A 21,067-nucleotide genomic window follows, 5' to 3' on the forward strand; every position below is an offset into this window, starting at 1 on the left:
CTGTAGCGGCCTCACACAATGGAATCACCCAGCACGTGGCCTTTTGTGTCTGGATTCTTTTGCTCAGCACGACGCCTTCCAGTGCCTTCTGTGCTCAGCACGTGCCATGCTCCATCCCGTCCTAGGGCCGAACACTGCTCCTGTGTGGACCAACTGCACGTGGCTTGGCCACTGGTCAGCGACGGGCCTCTGCGAACCCCCCCTTTCGGCTGTTACGGTAACACTGCTGAGAGCATTTGTGTGGAGTTTCTGTGTGGACACACACTGGCTGGGGAACTACCAGACTGCTTTCCAAAGTGGTCGCCCCATTTTACATCCCCACGGGCATGCCTGGGAGTTCCAGTCTCTCCACATTCTCAGCGACACCTGCTACCCTGTCCTGTGACCACAGCCACTCTAGTGGGCACAAAGCAGCATCTCATAGTTTTGACCAGCACTTCCATGATCACTAGTGATGTTGAACATCTTCTCATGTGCTTATTGTCCATTTGTTCATTTTTTTTGGAGAAATGTCTATTCAGGGCTGGGCTCTGTGGCTCACGCCTATAATCCTAGCACTCTGGGAGGCTGAGGGGGGAGGATCGCTTGAGCTCAGGAGTTCGAGACCTGAGCAAGAGCGAAACCCCGTCTCTACTAAAAACAGAAAAACTAGCCAGGCATCCTGGTGTGCACCTGTAGTCCCAGCTACTTGGGACGCTGAGGCAGAAGGGTTGTTTGAAGTTGCTGTGAGCTATGATGATGCCACTACGGCACTCAAGTGAGACTCTGTCTAAAAAAAAAAAAAAAAAAAAAAAAAAAAAAGAAATGTCTATTCAGGTCCTTTGCCCATTTTTAATTAGGTTATCTTTTTATTAGGGAGTCCTTTATATCTGTAGACACAAGCCCGTTACATACGTGATTTACAAATTATCTTCTCCCTTGCAACGTGGTGTCTTTTCAGTTTCTTGGTGGTGTCCTCTGAAGCACAAATGCTTTTAAATTTAATGAAGTCTAATTTATTTTTCCTGTTGTTGCTTGTGCTCCTGGTTTCGTGTCTAAGACACAGGGTTGTTTTTGGCTGTACCGCGACACTTAGCACAGCCTTTTCCACTCGGTCTCCTGGCGTCTGGGCCGTGCTGTGCTCTGTCCGTATTCCTTAGCAGCTCTCCCCGCTAGGGGCTGTTGTCTCTTTTGCACTCGCACCGCTGAGCACAGAAAGGAGGCAGGACCCCTGTGTTCCTTACTGCCACCTGCAGACCATACTTCCCTTCTCCCTAAAATTCCCTGGCTTTCAATCTCATGCACTGGGTCGGAGCACGCACGACAGCTCCTTGGTGTGGTCGCTGCCTCCCTAATCCAAGGTCTGCAGCTCCTGAGAGTCCAACACACACCAACAGTCCCGTGATGTCCTCTAGTGAGGACCCCCTGCTGCCACCCTGGCCGTCCCTCGAGCCACCTACTCTTTCAGTCCCGGGCTCCGCTGTCCTTACCAGTACCTGGGCCCCCACTCACATCAATTCTCAGCACCCTACACTCTGACCCCTGCCTGCCCCACCCAAGCCCCAACTCCTGCAGCCCTTGTTCCCCTTCCCTCAGGTCGCCATTCATGAATTTTCTCTCTAAACAGCCTGGACGTAAAGGCTGACTCTTGTGGACACGCCCTTCCACGCTCAGCTCGCAGCCAATTACCTCTATTATATTCACCTGGCAAAAACCCACTTGGTTAAATTTAACACCACACCCTAGTGAGACGCACACAGCTGATTATGTTTGGAGAAAAACAACTAACCAAGCTGGTTGGTCTCACTCACTTTATGACACTAACCTCAAAGGAGCCCAAGGCTGACTGGCGATCCTACAGCACCCCCAATCCAGTATTTCTCACATCTTGGTGTGCATGAGAATGGCCTGCAGGGCCTATTACAGCACAGCTTGCTGTGCTCCTGCCGGTTCAGATCCAGCAGGTCTGGGTGGGAGCCCAGGAATCCGCAGTAGTAAGGAGCCCCCGGGTGATGCTGACAGCGCAGCAGGTCTGAGAGCCCGACCCTCCCTGCCCGCTCTGGCCCTGGCTGCACCGCCCAGCGGGGAGGAGCAACGAGCTCTGTGCCCATGCTCGCCTCTCCCTGCTTCCTGGACCACGTGGTGCCCCCACCGCAGCGTCACGGCCCACACCTAGCAGGGCACGGGTCCCTCCCACCCGCAGCAACTTCACCGACTTCCAGCAGCACACACACGCGCTGCCATTGCTCCCATTTTTAAAGGAAAAACAAAACTCTATTAGGCCCACATTCCTTAAGCGACTGCTCAAATTTTCTTTATAGCAATCCTCCTCAAAAAAGGGCTATGACTGCTTCCCGAACATCCCCCTGACCCTTCCCCGCTGTCCCTGCACCGAAGTTCACTGCGGCCCAGTGCCTGGTCACAAACGGACGGCCAATCACTGTGCACAGAGCAAAAATCACCAGCACCTCAGACGGCCTCCGGCCCGCCCATGAGCATCACCGCGCTGCCTTCCAACGCGCCAAGTGCCTCCGCCTGTTTCTGGACTGTCACAAGCAGGGACCCTGCGGGACGGACCCCTGTGCGTGGCGGCTTCACTCAGTGTCAGGTTAGTGCTGTGCAGCCACGCTGCCCTGAGTGGCTGTGATCTGCTCGCTCAAAAGGCCACATCCGTTTCCCACAGTTTATTACACTCTCGAAGGACATGCGAGCCGTGTCCCGTGTGAGACTATGTGGCGCACCGTAAACCTTCTTCCACGTCACTTTGATGACTGTATGTGCACATATCTGTTGTGACGGATCTACGGCGACAGGACAGGGCGTGGCTATTTCCAGCTTCCACGGGACACAGCTGCTCCTCTTTTCGATCCATCTGGTGAGGCTTCTGCCTCCACCGCTCCACAAAAACTGCTTGTCCACACTGCTAGATGACACGGCCACTTCTTAGTCCTGATCTTATTTGAACTATTAGTAGCACCAGACAATATTCATCATTCCTTTCCCTTGAAACACTTCTAAGCTACCACACTTTCCTGGTTTTCTTCCTACCTTTCTGACCAAGGTTCCTGAATTTCCATTGCTAAATTCTCCACTTTCTGAACTCGGAGTCTGGACTGCCCTGGGGGTTTAGTTCTTCAGCCCTTCCTCCTCCCTAGCTGCGACCCCTCCCCAGTGATCCAATTCAGTCTGGGGACCGCAGGCACCACGTGGATGCTGATGGCTCAGCCCAGGTCTTGCCTCTGAACTCGGGCCCACGTGTCCAGCGACCGCCCCCCCCCCCCCGGTCTGCAGAAGTGCGTTTCCTAGGCCTTTTGAACTCCACTTCGCCCTCCCCACACCTGCGCTGGCCGGAACCACCCCCAGCTTAGTCAGCGCACCCCCATCCTTCTAGGTCTCAGGGCAGACTCACCTTCTCTTTCCCGCACATCCCAACACCCCTTCCTTAACAAATCCCCCCGAACATGACGCTCTCTCACCATCAGTACCGCCAGGGCTTAGACGCCATCGTTACTCCACCTGAACCACGCTAACACCTGTCTGGCCTCCCTCCTCCAGCGCCTGCTCCAGTCCCAGCTGCTGACAATTCCCAAGCCAAAGAGATCCACTAAACACAACCCTGACCACGTCACGCCTGCCAGTGAGACCAGGAGTCCCCACCTGGTCTGCCTTACTCCAGAGCTGGAGCTCAGCTGCCTACTGCTGCCCATCAAAGCTGATTTCAAGTTCAGAAACAAGATTAATAGTACACACCTTCATTTGGCTTGCTTTTCATAAAGTTACATTTATCAAGTCTAAATGAAGATTTAAACCAACTCTATTTTCTGTTTAGATATTTGTTGTTCTTATTGCACTAAAAAAGGCCAGGCAGAAATTTAACAGTAGACTTTAAGCAGGGCCAGCAAGAACGTGTTTCTAATTTTCATGGCTTAGAGACAGAAAATGGCCTCAACGTAATACCGACCACACTGTCCCCCCAAATTTCAGATGTTTAATTATCTCTGGGAGAACTTACATGGGTGCCAGGAATGTTTAAGAATTGTGGTAACAACTAAACCAAAACAAATAAATAAAAAATAAATGGGAAGGAACAACTCAACAGTAAGCAAGATCTACTTAAACCAGGGGCAGGAAGCACTTTTGTGATTATCTTGGGGTGCTAAAACTACAATGAGAATACTAGTTAGTATTGAAGAATTGAAGAATACACCTGTCACTTTTACTCTACAGCCTACACCATTTGCATTTCACGGTTAATTCTGAAGAAATACAATAAACGTATATATTAACAGAAAACTATGATCCCTTGCAAATGTAGGAACTTACAGGAGGGCGGGGGAAGAGAGCTATGGCCTTAATTTACAAAAAGAGTAACCTCCGGATCGGTGAGTGGTCTATTCTGAATGAAAAGACCCATAACTGCTGGTTTGCTACAGAAGGAGGTACGACTCTAAGAAGGGGTGAAATTCAAATAAAGCGATCATCTGTAAATTATTAATATCTCCGCCTTTTCTGCCTCCAAAAACAGTGTAAGGTCAACGAGAGCAAACTCAGAGTGAACTGCCTACGCGGGACAACTGTGAAAAGAGACAGCCAGCTTATGAAACCTGCTGCCATTGGAGAAGAAAAGTCTTCAGACTGGTTGGAAGTCTTGTGCCAGGACCAGCACGACCCACTCTTTGCTGACTGCTATGTCCACAGCATCCAAGGGAAAAGACTTTAGAGACCTGAGTCATGCAGTCTGGTGGCAGCCAGGTGAGGACACTCACTCGCACCACCTTGTGAGGGCTCAGGGCTCCCCCAAACAAGATCCCAGGAAAGACACGCTTTGCCTTGAGGGCTAAGGAACCCAAACTACTAGTGTTCATCTCAATCTATGGTTTCAAAGCCTCAGCAAATTCAGCGAGCCTTTTATAAAATGACACTAATAACAGAGAAAAATAAATTCCCTCAACTTCTGAAAAACTGTTAAGTGCCAGTATTATACTATGATACAGTAAGTGCACTGAATTCGACTGAAATACAAACTTCTAAACCATGCTGAAGTTACACAATTTGTTAATTAAAAAATTCAAATATATGACCAAAATATTATCAAATAATCTGATTTATAGGCATTCTGTTCCAATTCAATCAATATTCTGAACAAGAAAAAAAGCCACTTCAAATAGAATTCAAATATGATACAGGATTTGCTTCAATAAATATTCTGAGCTTAATTGGCTTAAATGGAACCAGGTGCTTCTACCCATAAAAAAGTCCAGGATGACATTACCACATCCTCCGAGCTGTTTATTTAGTCCCTGTCTGGAGCCTGATTTACAGGCGGTAAAATGCAATCAGGACCCACAGCCGAAGCAGGAATCATCTGCTAATGGAACTTTTAATTGAGAAGTGACCAGTGACGTGAGGTAATTCTTCTCCAGGCAAGATCGCTCCTGAAGACCTCTTTGCACTTTGTCACAGCAAACAATCACTAACATATGCATTAAAGAAAATTTAAATACATTATGACCCAATAAATATCATAATCAATCAATATACAATCTTCTTCTCTTAAGGATTAATGTTCAGGTACCAGACTATTAGTGCTATACTATTACACTTACTTAGATCCGAACAATTTTTAACATGTTGGTACAAACTTTGACCATTTGTAATCAGATGATAATCACGTATGTTTTAGAAACTAGTAACTCCTTAGGAATATCCATGCAGAAAATAATGTAAGGAAAGTCTTAAGTACATGAAATTAAGTTAACCAGCATCTCCAAATAACTATAGTTTTGTTAGTTTTTTTAAACTTCATTATTTGAAACAGGTTTTTTGAGACATAACTGACATAAATTTCATTTGTGAGAGAGAAAGGTTTAGATCACACATTCTGCTCCCTAGAACCTGGTAAAATACATACCTCTTCCAAAGGAGAGGAGTAAGAGCAATCTATTACCCCTCCCGAATCTACAGCACTGTACAAGGAGACATGATCTCCAGAATAATTTCAATTATAAGCAGTATGTCAATAGAGGAAAAAAATGAATTTATTCTCACTAGGTTTGCATAACTATCAGTTTCTACATTAATTAAGACTGGATGATTTAAACCTTCAGGAAGAAACAGTAATATACCATTTTAATAAGCTTTAATTCACGCAGATAATATCTTCTGTTACTGCATTGTGTGGAAACCACAATAAATAAAAAATAAAGCAAAAGAAAGGCTCACTTTTATTTTATTTATTATTATTAATTTAGAAGGTTCTTGGGCTTACCTCAATAGAAAGAACTACAGGACATCATTTTAAAGATTTTCACGTAAGGAGTTATGACATTTACATCCTCCCGAGGAAGCTGAAGCTGAGTTCACTAAGGAGAGACGTTATTTCACTGAGAACTGACACCAAAGCCAGTGCACAGCTCCAAACTGGGAGAGATACGTTACACGTGTTAAAATTACTTAAAGCCAGAAACTGATCTGTTTAAAATCTATGCCAAAGAATCTAACATCAGATCAGCATCTGAAGTTTGTTACTGCAACAAGGTGAGCCCACAGATGAAGATACACACCGCTATCATAGTGAGGTCAAGTTTGTACCCATTACGAAACTTGAACACTTAAAACCTACATTATCAAAGTAGCAGCATCTGGAACCTGAACAAATGAATAATAATTGGTCTTACCACAATGCATCTCAAAGAGATACAAACAAAGGGGAATTATTTGTTAGGCCTGGGGTCATATACCCATTTGCTATTAATAAATACATACACACGTGCGTTACTACAAAGCTACAGTCATCAAGACAGTACTGCACTGGCACAAGGCCAGAGATCAGTGGAACAGAACTCAGAGTCCAGAAATAAGCCGCCACATTTATGGCCAATTAATTTTTAACAAAAGTGCCAAGAACATCAGGCTGCCTATCTCATAAAATTTACAAAAATTAACTCAAAACGGACCAAAAACCTAAATGTAAGAGGTAAAACTGCAAAACTGTTAGAAGCTGTAAACCCTCATGACCTTAAATTAGGCAATGGTTTCTTAGACACCAAAAGTACAGGCAACAAAAACATAAATACATCAGAGTTTATCAAAATTAAAAACTTTTGATCATATGGCCTTGCTAATAAACTATCTAATGGAGAAAAACTAACAGAAAGAAAGAGGAACAAACTCACAGCACATAATTGCCCCTTTGAAGGGAAAGATAACAGCAAAATTCACTGTTCTCCAAGAGTTTTAACAGCACTTGAAGAGTTCTCAAGCAGACAGCAGGGGTGTGAGCTCAGCTCTCCCCAGCCCACATTCCAGGGACTCTGATAAGCCAGCCTCATGGAGAAGAGGAAGGAAAAAAAAGGGGGGAAACACATCCAGCTGTTTTCTGCTATCAGCTGGCATCACCCATTTTTCTACCTTTATCCCTATAAAAATCCCCAGCCCCTTAGCCTTGGCCACACTTTTTTTCTTCTGTGCCACACCCTTCCCCCGTGGAAAGTAAAATAAACTAACTTTCTTTAAAACTATTCTGATTTTTGTGTTGACAATTCTTTCCCAGAGTCCCCATCCTAACACTTTTGTTCTTCAAAGGAGACACCATCAGGAAAGTGAAAAGACAACCCACAGAAAAGGGAGAAAATATTGGCAAATCATTTATCTGACAAGGGACTTGAATCTGAAATACATAAAGGACTTAATAAAAGACAAACAATCCAATTAAAAAATGGGCAATCAACTTGACTAGACATTGCTCCACAGAAGACATGAAACACATTACGGAGGCTCAACATTATTATGCAAATCAGAACCACAGTAAGCTATTGATTCTCACCGCCAAGAATGGCAATGACAAAGACAGACAGAGTCAGCCTCTGCAAGGATGTGGGGCACAGACTGCTGGCAGGATTATAAAAGGCTGCAGACACTGACACGGAGCTCACACGCAGCCCGTGTGCATGCGTGTTCACAGCAGCATCACTCCCAACAGCCGAAGGGTGGAAACAATCCAAATGTCCACCAGTGGATCAACAGATGAACAAAATGTGGTGTATCCACACAATAAAATATCATCCAGCCATCAAAAGGAAGGAAATTCTGATACATTCTACAATGTAGATGAAACTAGAAAACATTACACTGAATCAAAGAAGCCAGTCACAAAAGGCCACATAGTATAGGATTCATTCCATTTATATGAAATGTCCAGCAAAATAAAATCCACAGAGACGGTAGATTAGTAGCAGCCTGAGGCTGGTGGAATTGAGGCAGAACGGGGAATGTCTGCTACGGAACATGGGTTTCCTTTTTAGGATTATGAAATTGCTCTGAAATTAGATATTGGTGATAGTTGCAAAACTCTGTGAATATATTAAAAACCAATGAATTCCAAACTTTAAAGGCTGAATTTTACATAACGTGAAATACATTTCAATAAACCTGTTATGTAAACAACAAAAAAAGTCACAAGAGTGTAATGTGTTTTGCAGGCGCCGATGTGTAATTGCGCGGCTTATCCAAGTGGGCAATGCCATGTATCACGCTCCACGGTGGGTGACGGCAGGACTCTGTAACGTGGACCTCAGAGAACAGGACCACCCGTGGATAAAGGAATTTTATTACAAACTTGAAAGTAATTATAGCTCTGATTGACTCTTACAGAAAATAATTCCAACAGCAACACTAATTTCTTAATTATTTATTAACAATGATAAGGCTGGTCAGTAATAGTCCCTGAATACTGAGCTTTATGCATAAAATGCATTCAATTTACCACTGGGGCTCAGTGTCACTACAGCAGGTGTAACTGTGTCCCTCAAAAGATGAGTTCAATTCCTAATCTGTGAACATGACCTTCTTTGGAAACAGGTCTCTGCAATCGAGTTACGATGAGGTGGACTAGGGTGGGCCCAGATCCAACGACTGCTGTCCTTACAAGAGGAGGAAAAGCTGGACACAGACACACCAGGAGAGGCCGTGTGAGGACAGAGGCAGAGACTGGAGTGATGAATCTACAAGCCAAAGAAGGCCAAGGACTGCTGGCAAGACCAGAAGACGAGAGGCAGGAACAGACTCTCTCCGAGATCCTGTAGAAAGGAACCGACCCTGCTGACACCTTGGTTTTGGATTTCTGGCCTCCAGAATTGTGAGAGAATAAATTTCTGTTTGGTTAAGCCACCCAAGTAATTTGTTGCAGCTATCCTAGCAAACTAATAGTCACACTAAGTAGTATCCTTCTGTCTTAGTCCATTTTCTGTTGCTTATAGCATTAACAGAATATGTGAAACTGGGTAACTTGTAAGAAGCGAGCTTTGCCCCCCCCAGGGTTCTGGGGGGGGAGGAAGTCCACGGCTGCGGGGTTCGTCTGGTGAGGGCCTTCTCACTGGCGGGACTCTCTGCAGGGTCCCAAGGCAGCACAGGGTACCACACAGCCAGGGGCTGAGCATGCTAACCTGCTGGCTCAGGTCTCTTTTCCTCTTCTTATAAAGCACCAGTTCCCCTCCCATGATGACTCAAATCACCACTCACAGCCACCAGCTCTCAGTACTGCCACATTGGGCGTTCAGTTTCAACATGAGTTTTGGAGGGGACATTCAAACCATAGAACTTACGGCCTTCTCTTCCCCGTTCTTCCCGGAGTTGGGAAAAGTTGGATTGAGAGGGTGGAAAAAGAAAAAACAAAAAAACCCCATAGAACTAACTCATAACCATAGAAATCTCTACTTAGTGCTGTGGTTTCCGAACATTTAGCATCTGAATTTCTGAAAAAATTCTGTGGCAACACAGAAAACATCCATACAGAAAGATAAGATGCCAACATCTTTTGGTCTTAAATCTATTTTTGTATGAAGATTACTTTACCTTTCCAAGCATTCTGCCTAGGAAGTAGTAATGTCTGGCAAAAGAATCTCCCACAAGCATCTGAGCAGCCGGGTTGGGGTACAGAAGCCCTTCATTAGTAGTCTTAAAGAAACCCTGGTTGGGGTTAAATCCTGATTTCAGTAGTTCATTTAAAAATTCTCTGAAGATACCACCACCATCAATGCCAGCTTCATCCAGGCCATGGGCATTGAGCAGGTGCACACGGATCCGCTTTTTCAAATCAGGCTCTGTTTAAAAGGAGGGAGGAGAAAAGATGTTAAAAGAAAGCAATAAGATAAACAGTTACTGCAGGAAGTCTTGGGAGTGGGGATATTAGGGACGTTTCAACGCAGGACTCAAAACAGCAATGACATTAAAGAGACAGGCTGGGTGCGGTGGCCCGTGCCTGTAATCCCAGCAGTCTGGGAGGCCAAGGTGGGAGAATCACTTGAGCTCAGGATTTTGAGACCAGCCTCAGCAAGAGCAAGACCCCATCTCTACCGAAAACAGAAAAATTAGCTGGGCGTGGTGGTGCACACTTGTGGTCCCAGCTACTCGGGAGGCTGAGGCAGGAGAATCACTTGAGCCCAGCAGTTTGAGGTTACTGTGAGCTATGATGATGCCACAGCACTCTAGCCCAGGTGACAAAGCAAGACTCTGTCTCAAAAAAAAAAAGGGGGGGGGGGGGGACAAGATAAGACTGACCAATATTTTCCCCAGAGTTACACAGCAAAAAAAAAAAAAAAGGAAAAGAAAATGGAACTGAAAGGAGTGTTTATGAAAAAATAAAATTATCCCCTATATTCTAAAGGATATGACAGAGCGAAATGCTTGCAGAGGAGGGGAGTGGAATTAAGGACACAGGATAATACTGGACCAGACTGTCACCACCAAGAAAAATGAATGACGATGTTGGCTAGGTGAACACGAGAGAGACTCTCTGCATGGGGTCACCGATACAAGAACTCTCAGGGAGGGTCAGCACTCCAGAAACTACATGACTTTTAAAAGCTACGTGGCTGGAAGAAAGGGGAAAATTACTTATTATAAAATTTGCTGCAAAGAATAAATTTAAAAATTAAAAAAAGTTAACAAAGCCACTCAACTATTCTTGATGCTTGAGAGAATTTCTCATAGGTCCTCCCAACTGGGAATAACACGTCCCTGTACTCACTTGCAACGAACACTACAAACCTGCAAGGCAGGCTTCAGGATACAGCCCCCCAGTACAAGAAAGGTATTCTATCAAAAGTCCAAACAAGGTGGGCCAAGTAAGACATGCTCTGATGGCCAGGCTGATCAGAGAACAGCTTTGGGAACGTAAGTGAAATGTCCTTTGTCTTTCCCCAAGCATGAGCTATGGATACTCTGCAAAAAAGAGGGGGAGAGCGGAGGGCAAGAAAGGAGAGGAGGAAGAAGCGGGGCTAGCAGCTGCCCATGAAGTCCGGGCAGGTGAGGAAGTAACAGTACCCAGGTTCACACACTTTCACAGTCTCCCTGTGCAGCTTCCGCCTTTCAGATGTGGTGTGCAGTCACCCCGAGCATCTCAAGGGACAAGTGACCTCCAAAGACACTCTGGAAAAGGCGTTTAGCAGAAGGCATGTTGGGTAGAGCCTCCAGGCAATTTCTTCGAAACCCTGTTTTTCTCTACATTGCTATGCAAAGGCGTCAGTAATTTTGAAGTTGTGTACCTGGAGTATAAACATTCTATAACATGTTTTCAAACAGGGCAAATATAATTTATCGTATTGACTGAGGTTTGCAGCCACCACCTATAGAAGTGACAACTTTACTCATCAAGAAAGGGCCGACGAACAAATGGACCAGGTGGGTCACCCGTGAGCGGCCAGCAGGGACCCACTGGCCACGCCTGTCACCTCTGTGCTGCCAGCCAGGCTCCCCTGGGAGCCAGATAAACAAACCCAGACCCCCTGGCTGCAGCCCACTCTCCTGTGTAAAGGGATAACAGTAGCTGTCACTGACCACTTACCCCAGCTAGAATCTATGCTAGGAACTTTACTTCTATTACTGCAAATCCTTTAACAACCTTCTAGGTTAACAAGTATTCCCACTTCGCAGTGAGAAAAGTGAGGACAGGAAAGGTTGTTTATTATAAAGTGACACAGTTAATACTGCAACGGGCAGCGACATAATTTAAAGATGTCTACTGCCTACAAAGCCTGGGCTTTTTCCAACTAAAACATACTCTCTTGTATTTTTTAACTTAACTATACTTACATGAAGAATACGTTTCTCACCAATAATTAAATCCCACAAACACGTCATTCCCATCTACCTTGATTAATATGATTACAAAGTATGTCAATCTCAAGCTACAGATAAAATGCCAAAAGAAATCTAATTGGCCAATTATAGATGCAGCACAAAAATGTATTTGGGTATTTCTTACCTTTATACATAACCTTTCAATACCAAATCGTAAGAAAGAAATGTGAGCATTTACTTGTCATGTACAATATTTTCCAAACTGGTCGTCAGGGGTTAGCAGCAGCAGATTCTGTGCAAACATGCTGTCAGTGGGAAATGTGCCACCAGTGGTCCCCCCTTAAACCCTCTCCCTTCAAGGCCTGGGGCGCCATCTCTGCCAGGTCAGCCAGCACGCACAGGAGCATGCACAGGAGCAGCCGTCAGCTACGGCTACCTGTGAGACTGTGGTTTCCCTGAGGCTCACTTCCGTAAACAGCCATGTGCAACAGACAATAATATTTACAGAATTAAATTTAGCCTTCTAGGCATCTTCCCACTACTTTTTTCTATGGGCAAATTAGAAATATCTACTTACCCAGAAAGGTTTGGGTGAAAAAAAAAGAAAGTAAGATATTAATTTCATTTCATCCTATTGCTATTTCTTCTTCAGGAAAACAATGCAGTTAATTCTGCCCATTAAATGAGACAAAATAAAACCAACCAAGGAGCCAACCAACAAAAGCACACAGAAGTGGGGCTCCTCGGAACCGACCACACTGCAGCTCAGAGCCCAGGATGGCGAAGGGCACCAGTTAAGCTCACAGTGGAGTCAGGCCCTGTAGCAGCTGTCGTACACACCATCTCCATCATCCTTACAACCATCCCAGGAGCAAACACCACCATTTCTCCGTATTCTCCACATGCAGACCTTAACTTTCGAACCTTGCCGTTTAACAGGTGAGACAATGCAACGAGGCGGGGTGGGGCGGAGGCCGGGTGAAGGTCTCTGCTCACTCAGCACCAAGTGCAGAGACAAGTCATCAACTATTCCGAGCTCCACTCGACCAACTCATTAGTAAAATTGGGCTCACACCCACATTTCAGAAAATCGTTCTAAGACCAAATGAGATAACGAGCATCCCTAAAGGATGGATTTACTCTAATGACTTGATGATATATGGAATAATCACATTAACTGATTATATGTAAATGATCAGTCAACAAAGCACTTCAGACTATTTTCTCGTAAGTAAATTAAATGTTCAGAGATGATGTTTAATTCTACTAACTTACCTAACAAAATATCAATATTAACACATGGATTAAAAATTTTTATTAATAATACCTGAGCTAATGAACATTTGTAAAGATTTTCAGCATTATAAACATAAATATTATGAAAAGATTTTTCTAAATCTTTTTTTTTTTTTTTTGAGGCACAGTCTTGCTCTGTCGCCCTGGCTACAGTGCAGTGGCATCATCACAGCTCACTGCAACCTCAAATTCCTGGGCTCAAGCAACTTTCCCGCCTCAGCCTCCCGAATAGCTGGGACTACAGGCGCGCACCACTTTGCCCAGTTAATTGTTTCTGTTTTTAGTAGAAAGGGGGTCTCGCTCTTGCTCAGGCCGGTCTCCAACTCCTCACCTCAAGCAATCCTCCTGCCTCAGCCTCCCAGAGTGCTAGGTTTACAGGCCTGAGCCACCGTGTCCACCCTGTCTAAATCCTTTAACCTTGATGCAGTTATCAGCATGCACTTACGGAGCTGGGTATGGCTGGCTTTTGAATAATTTTAAAAGCTTAAGGATTCATTAGGAAATTTCAGGCTTATTGTAATTGGACAGTAATATCCTAAAAATCATCTCCATGAAATAGTTTTAAAGTTAATTTAAAATCACTGATAGGCTGGTTGCGGTGGCTCAAGCCTGTAATCCTATCATTCAGGGAGGCCGTGGCGGGAGGATGGCTCAAGGTCAGGAGTTCGAGACCAGCCTGAGCAAGAGTTGAGACCCCATCTCTACTAAAAACAAAAAAACTAGTGGGGCGTGGTGGCGCCTGCCTGTAGTCCCAGCTACTCGGGAGGCTGAGGTGGGAGGATCGCTTGAGCCCAGGAGTTTGAGGTTGCAGTGAGCTAGGCTGACGTCACAGCACTCGCCTGGGCAACAGAGCAAGACTCTGTCTCAAACGAAACAAAACAAAAATCTCCGATGATAAAAAAAAAAAAAAAAAAAAAAAAAGGGACACATTCTACTTTAGCTGCAACTCTCTCACACCCTCTCCCCCAGGATCCCTAGTAAGCCTGTGCCACCAAGTGCAGGAGGAGCTCAGCCCACAGCCCCAGCCCCCCAGGCACCGCTCAAGTCCCTCCTCTCTGTGAGGCCCTCCAACACTGAGCATATTGCTCTTCTCTAAAGACTCTGCCAGTCGTTTGCATATTTTAGATTTTATCATATCTGCTTTCCCCCCAGGGTTCAATCCCAAATTCAACAAACATCTACTGAGCACCAGCTGTGTACACTGAACAAAGGATAAATGATTCCATCCCGGGCTTGACCTCATGGTCAAGTGGGAGAGACAAACATGAAATCTGCTAATAGAATAACACAACAGAATAACTACTAGAACTGCTTTATAAAGTACCGTGGGATCCCAAGGAAGGGGGGAACTATGACTTCAAAAGTACATACAGTTCCCAATTCAATGATCAGACTAGGAGCCAGAGTATCTGATTTCGCCTCATTCACAAGTGACATTTGAAATCACAACATACTAGGCAAGAGAAACCTGGCCTGGTGGAGAGTTCACAGCCTGCACTCTGACCCGAGCTAAACCTCGGTCTGAGGTCATGACACTGGGTGTCAGAGGGCCGTGGCCCAGATTAAATGACAAGAGTAAATTATGTGAACAACAAAAACCTGGACTACAGCAGGGGCACAGCCAGTGTTAGCTGTTTTCCACTGCTCCCGCATTATGGCAAGACTAGCTCTGCATCCAAGCAATAAAAATTATTAAAACCTAGAGGTTTTGTTTTCCTAAAAGAAAATTAAATTGCTCCCCTTGAAGAAAAGGCAATTTTTACCTCACCTCTGACAACCTACCATCTCCCAAAGATTTGGTACAAGCTCTCATTTTTAATCCCCTCTGCACTAATTCAACATTGATTTATTTATTTATTTTTATTCAACCTGTCACTGACCTGATCAACATTGATTTAATGTAGTATCATAAGCCCTGAAGTTAAAGAGGTTAATATGTAAGATAACATAAAGTCGTTAACACTGAGCATCACACATGAACACGAGACAAAACGCGTGTCGCTGGCCTCCAAGTGCCACGCAAATTGTTGAGGCCATGCAATTCTCCTTGAAGCACACTGATCTTTTGATAAAGACATTTGCATTGTAATGGCATTTACTTTAGTATACTTAATTTGGCTTAGAATTTATGGTGTTTACATAACTATGTATTTACATAAAAGATACAGACTATAAATAGCTGCCATCAACAGTTTTAGAATTATAAGTTATAAACTAAATTTTAGGGACAGACGACTGGGTGGCTCTGGAGGAGTTAGTTTCTTGTCTTTAAAAGAAAACAATATTTAGAAAGTCTTCTGCTGCAACAGCTGTCAACCTTAGGAATATTATTTCATAATATACATCTCTCAAACTTGACACACTACATTTCAGTTTTAAAAAGTCATTATAGAACAAGGGGGATGGACACTAATTTTTTTAATGAGCATCATTTTCTAAAACAATTCCTCAGCCTCCCCCTGCCAAATACATACATGCAGAAAATTATGTATACCATTTTCTGGGGAAAGTTTGTCATAAGCATCTTCATAAATATAATTTCTTCTTATTGTGACATTAATTCCATCCAGAAATGGACCATCTCCTTGAACTTCTTGCTTATCTGCATAAATCAACTTTTGAAAGATCTAACAAATAGAGAAAGTTGTAAGGTTATTAGAAACAACAGACTTGTTGTTACAAGCAACCAAAAGGAAAAACTGCTAATTAAATCTTAACTTTTGTATTGCCATAAACTCTGAAATTTTAATAGCCAAGGTATCAAATCTTGATTGTATCAATAAATACATATAATATGTATCATATTTAAGTATTTCTTCTTTCCCCCGTTTTACAATAAACTTCAAAAATCCCATCCTATAGTGTATTTACATTTATAGACCCTTTATAAAAACTCAGGTGGTGAGGGAAGACGGAAGAACAGCTTTGCGAAGGCTGCACCCTAATATAGTGGGAATATCTCTGTAATAAATCTCAAATACTCTTTTGATGTTCAAAACCCAGCAGAGGGAGCTCAGGAATTACGCAATACTACGTGTGTGTGTGGTTTTTAACGAAGAAACACCAACAGCTTCCAAAGAAACCTCTTCTTTTGTTCACCCGACAAGAGTGTGTACAGGCCTAAACAGCCCTCTTGAAGTTGTCACTGGAGAACAGACTGCAGTAATTGTTAGAAATTTGCTAAATATATTTGATGAATGCAAATAAAACATTTTACATTAAATTTGGAAACAGATAAATGTAAGGGATGCTTGTACATTAGTCCACATCACCAGGTGAAGAATGAAGACACCTGTGCATCTGTTTTAATAAAGTAGTGTTTCTGGTGAGTAACTCTAACCTGCATGTACTGAAGCATTATCTTCACAAAATGTGTATTTTCAGGAACAATGCAAAAGTTACTACAGAAAAAAGAACCTCAGACCCCCACTATAAGAAATCTATAACGTAACAGGCCTTTCAACCCATTACAACTAAGGAAACATTTTCAGTTGGTACCAAGAGGTTATCTGGTTGGGTTTTACAAATCATTGGTGGCTACTACAACTTAATGAGCAAAATATAAATTATGTAACTAGCAAGGCACCAAGCACCTCTAGTGATTTTTTTGTTGGCATGTTAATTTTTTAATACTAATATGATACATAACCATACAGTGATAACCACGTAGTGACTTAACCAATAAGGAAGCCAAGCAACTGCATACCTTCACTCGTTCCTCGAAGGGAACCACAAAAGGCAGCTCTGTTAGGATGGCGAGTTGTCTCTCCTCAGACACCGACAGCGGCGGGGACTCCAAACCCACTACGATACATTTCATAAACTTAGATTAGTTCATTTGTGCTTTCCATTTCCACTGCCAGTTATTAAGGTCAGGATTTATAAAATCATTCTTAAGACTACCAAAATAACCTATTAACATACCTATCTATTTCCAGTCCCACGAACATATCCCCTCCAGCCCAACATACAATCAGATCATCACGACCAAGCGGCCCGTACCAGTGCAGTGCAGGATTAGGACAGAAGTCCCCAGTGGCTGTCCTAATACATACCCTGATCCAGTATGAAAGGTTTCTCAATCAAGTACCAAGTTCCCTTTCCAGCTGTCGAGCAAACCCCAAGCGTGGAGCCAGTGCAGCTGGTGAGGGCCCAGTGTAGCCAGGTCTGACCGCGGGGAAGCGCCCGGTCCCTGTTCTTTGCCTCCTGCTACACTGACAATGTGCCTCCCTGGCCGGCAGTAAGTGCACCAGACAGTGCCTTGAGAGGGCTGCACACACAGGGCCAGTATCTCATTAATAAATGGACGTCCTACTCTGCCCAACAGCAAGAGTAGCTGTGGGTGGCACAATAAATCATTACTTGGCCTTTTCAAACTCATTTTAAGGAAGAGGAAAATTCTTGAAGATTTTTATGTTTATTAAATGACTCTTAGTAAGATTCTCTTCTACACTCTGAATATAAGTAAAAAGTAAAACATATAAAATGCATTTTGTTGAAATCTATGGCACATTTATCTAACAAATATGCAGATTTATCGAGTGCCTACTGACTGCCAGGCACAGCAACAGATGGAATTTTGTCATCACTTATAAAATCTCTACTAGCAATTGAGTCTAAAGAAACTAGTGCTTACATGTGTTATAATTCACCACAGTTATTTCTAGCCCAAGATTTAGAAGTGCATGACTGTGTCTGTAGCAAAGAAAATATTTTTTTCTCCCTGTAATTACTCAACCAAAAAACCCACTGCGTTTGGAGTTCTTCAAATATAAGCTCTGTTTACAAGTATTTAATAATTATATTCAAAACATATTCATTTTGGTAGTTGAAAGTTTATGTAACAAAGTTCAACTAGCAGGAAACACAGTATAATGACTGACTAATTTGTAACTATCAGCAACTGAAAATATAAGTCAGGAACTATTTTTAAGTGTTTGAGGATACAATAAAGCTTAATAAGAATTAGGCAAACTCTCGAAATGTAACAGCTCCCCTCCCACCACTGGCAGACACTGGTGCGTGGTCCCCGCCCTTCCTTGGTGGCAAACACCAGGGGAGCAGCAAGCTCGGGGAGCCTTGGGGGTGAACCACTGCGCTCACTGGGGACGGGCTGAGCAGCAGAGAGGTGTAAGGTCAGACGGCCTATGAGCAATGTTTAGAATCAAAGAAATTTTTAAACAATACTAAGGAATAAAAGGACACACTGACCAAAATTATAGAATCTACTATCTCTCCAAAATTAATATTGAGATACTAAATTATTTATAGAAAGCTTTATTTAATGTAATTAGATTTCGATAAACTGAATAATTATAGTACCTTAAAACCCTTAAAATGTCTATGTAATTATTACATATGAGATTATTATGCCCAGAAAACAAAGTAACTAGACTCAACATGGTCCACAAAAGATAAGGGTTGCATACCCTTTAAATTAAAAGGGCATATATAGAAAGGACATATAAACTACCAATTCACAAAATTTGCTCATTTATTTAATTTTATTTTTAGGCTTGCTCTTTTTTTTTTTGAGAGTCTTAATTTGTTGCTGGGGCTAGAGTGCCGTGGCATCAGCTCACAGCAACCTCAAACTCCTGGGCTCCAGCAATCCTCCTGCCACAGCTTCCCGAGTAGCTGGGACTACAGGCACGCGCCACCATGCCCGGCTAATTTTTTATATATATTTTCAGTTGTCCAGCTAATTTCTTTCTATTTTTAGTAGAGACGGGGTCTCGCTCTTGCTCAGGCTGGTCTTGAACTCCTAAGCTCAAAAGATACACCCACCTGGGGCTCCCAGAGTGCTAGGATTACAGGCGTGAGCCACTGTGCTGGGCCTAGGCTTGCTCTTCAAAAGGAAATATGGGCAATCAGCAATGCACAGGGACTTAGAAATTCAAGTTCCTCCATTGAATAAATGAAAAAAAAAAAAAGGCAACTAAATACAACTGCCTGTGCTATGAATTAAGCTGCTCCTCCCCCAATTCAAGTGGGATTAAGCTAATTATACACAGTTTGCCGAGGTTTTCACACATTCATCTAAATGAATGTAGCAGCAGGGAAAGGGTCTGAGTGACAAGACCAACTCTGGTCTGGAAGAAAAACCACTGAAGAGAAAGACAAGATATTTCATTCAAGAGTCATTCAAGAGTAGGTTTTTGGCAGAGAAGACCTGCCCAGAACTTTAATCTACTCTGTATGTTTTTTACTTCTTGGTTTTATAGAATGATTAGGCAATCATGTGACAATAAATGAAAATAATTTTACTTTAAAAATCGTTTTTATCTATATAAATTGTAATTCAAAAGAGTTATAATAAGAGCTACCAACAATATGATGAATGAGGAACTAGTTAAAAACAGAACGGACAAGTGTCTCTGATCTTCACCAAGTGGCTCTAGGACAGGTCGTGCCCGTGATCCACACAGCTGCACAGAGGTCACCGCGGCAAAATCAAGACATGCAGGCATTCCACAAAACCTGCAGCACCAGCAGGGCCAGCCTGGTAATTTAAGCATTCTCAAAACACCCCATGATGCTTTAGGTAACATTAAAGGAAGAAAAAGAAACCCCAAATAAATTAAAATAACTGCTCTGCATTCATTTATTCATTCTTCAATTCGCGTGACTCTGGGCTGCTGAAACTGTCAAACCACAAGAGCTACCACTTCTCCTTAAACCTCACCCAAATCCCCTTAGCTGTTCTATTACAACATTTTAAACACATGCAAACTGCACGGCTACCGCTAGAAAATTCAAAATCCACAAGGAAAAAAATTATCGAAGACAGTGATTCATGTTTAAAGGATATGTGCGTGCAAATCTTTGGGTGAGCACACAGGGTAATATTTTAAACCGTAAAATCTGTCCAATGAAGCAAGAAGAGATTACTTGGTGATAAAAAATAAACATCACAATGCATATGGTGACGGCTATTCTAGTAAATAAAACAAAACACTAAACACCTTGCTTTGGATTCAGACACCAAAGTATGTGCTTGTTCCCACAAATTTTGTTCTGTTTCTTGCAAAAAAATTATTTCTTTAACATTTTGGAAAACAAAAATTACATCTCTTAACAATTCTAACATGGAAGTACAAATGTCAAATAGAAAACGGCTGATAAATTAATTCTGATCAAAATATGAACAAAGCATCTATAAAACCCTAAGCAAACCGACATAAGATTCTAACATCTGATGTTCTCCTTTTTACTAAAATGAAACAGCAAATACCAACCTCACAAGGTCCATCCTACTATGGTGGAAACAGGATAATTTCCAAAACACATACAGATGACCAAATACTTAGAAATGAAAGACTGAACTCTAGCAGTACACTCTCCCTCACTGACCCCAGAAACTAAAAGCAACTAAGAATGAAGAACAAAATGCAAAAAATGCAAAATGCAAAAAAATCATGCCTCAGGTAGCTGACTGAAATTCATAAATTATGAATATACTTCAAGAATATGTTACATCTTGTATACCTCAAGTGAGCAGGAGCTAACAAGAAAAATATTAGGGAGAGGAAAGCAAATCATTACATTAAGTGAAGGTATCTTAGACATCACACCAAAGCACAACTCATAAAAAAAAAATTATGACAAACGGGATATCAAAATTAAAAACTTCTGCTCCTCAAAAGATACTACTATAATATGAAAAGAAAAAGACAAGCCACAGACTAGGAGAAAATATTTGCAAATCACATGT

At 42.8% G+C, this 21,067-nt stretch overlaps 1 protein-coding gene across 4 annotated transcripts in view; it reads right to left on the reverse strand.

Moving 5' to 3' along the window:
• UBE3C (ubiquitin protein ligase E3C) overlaps positions 1-21,067 on the reverse strand; it is a 109,752-nt gene that overhangs the window by 27,964 nt on the left and 60,721 nt on the right. For all 4 annotated transcript variants that reach the window (XM_045564793.1, XM_045564795.1, XM_045564797.1 and 1 more), the window contains 3 exons: positions 17,060-17,157; positions 15,848-15,980; positions 9,832-10,079 (listed from right to left, as the gene is read on the reverse strand). In XM_045564793.1, the coding sequence (XP_045420749.1) occupies positions 9,832-10,079; positions 15,848-15,980; positions 17,060-17,157 (479 nt within the window). The remainder of the gene's footprint in view (positions 1-9,831; positions 10,080-15,847; positions 15,981-17,059; positions 17,158-21,067) is intronic.

The sequence above is a fragment of the Lemur catta genome, chromosome 11 (assembly GCF_020740605.2).
Source record: "Lemur catta isolate mLemCat1 chromosome 11, mLemCat1.pri, whole genome shotgun sequence".
Taxonomy (NCBI): domain Eukaryota; kingdom Metazoa; phylum Chordata; class Mammalia; order Primates; family Lemuridae; genus Lemur; species Lemur catta.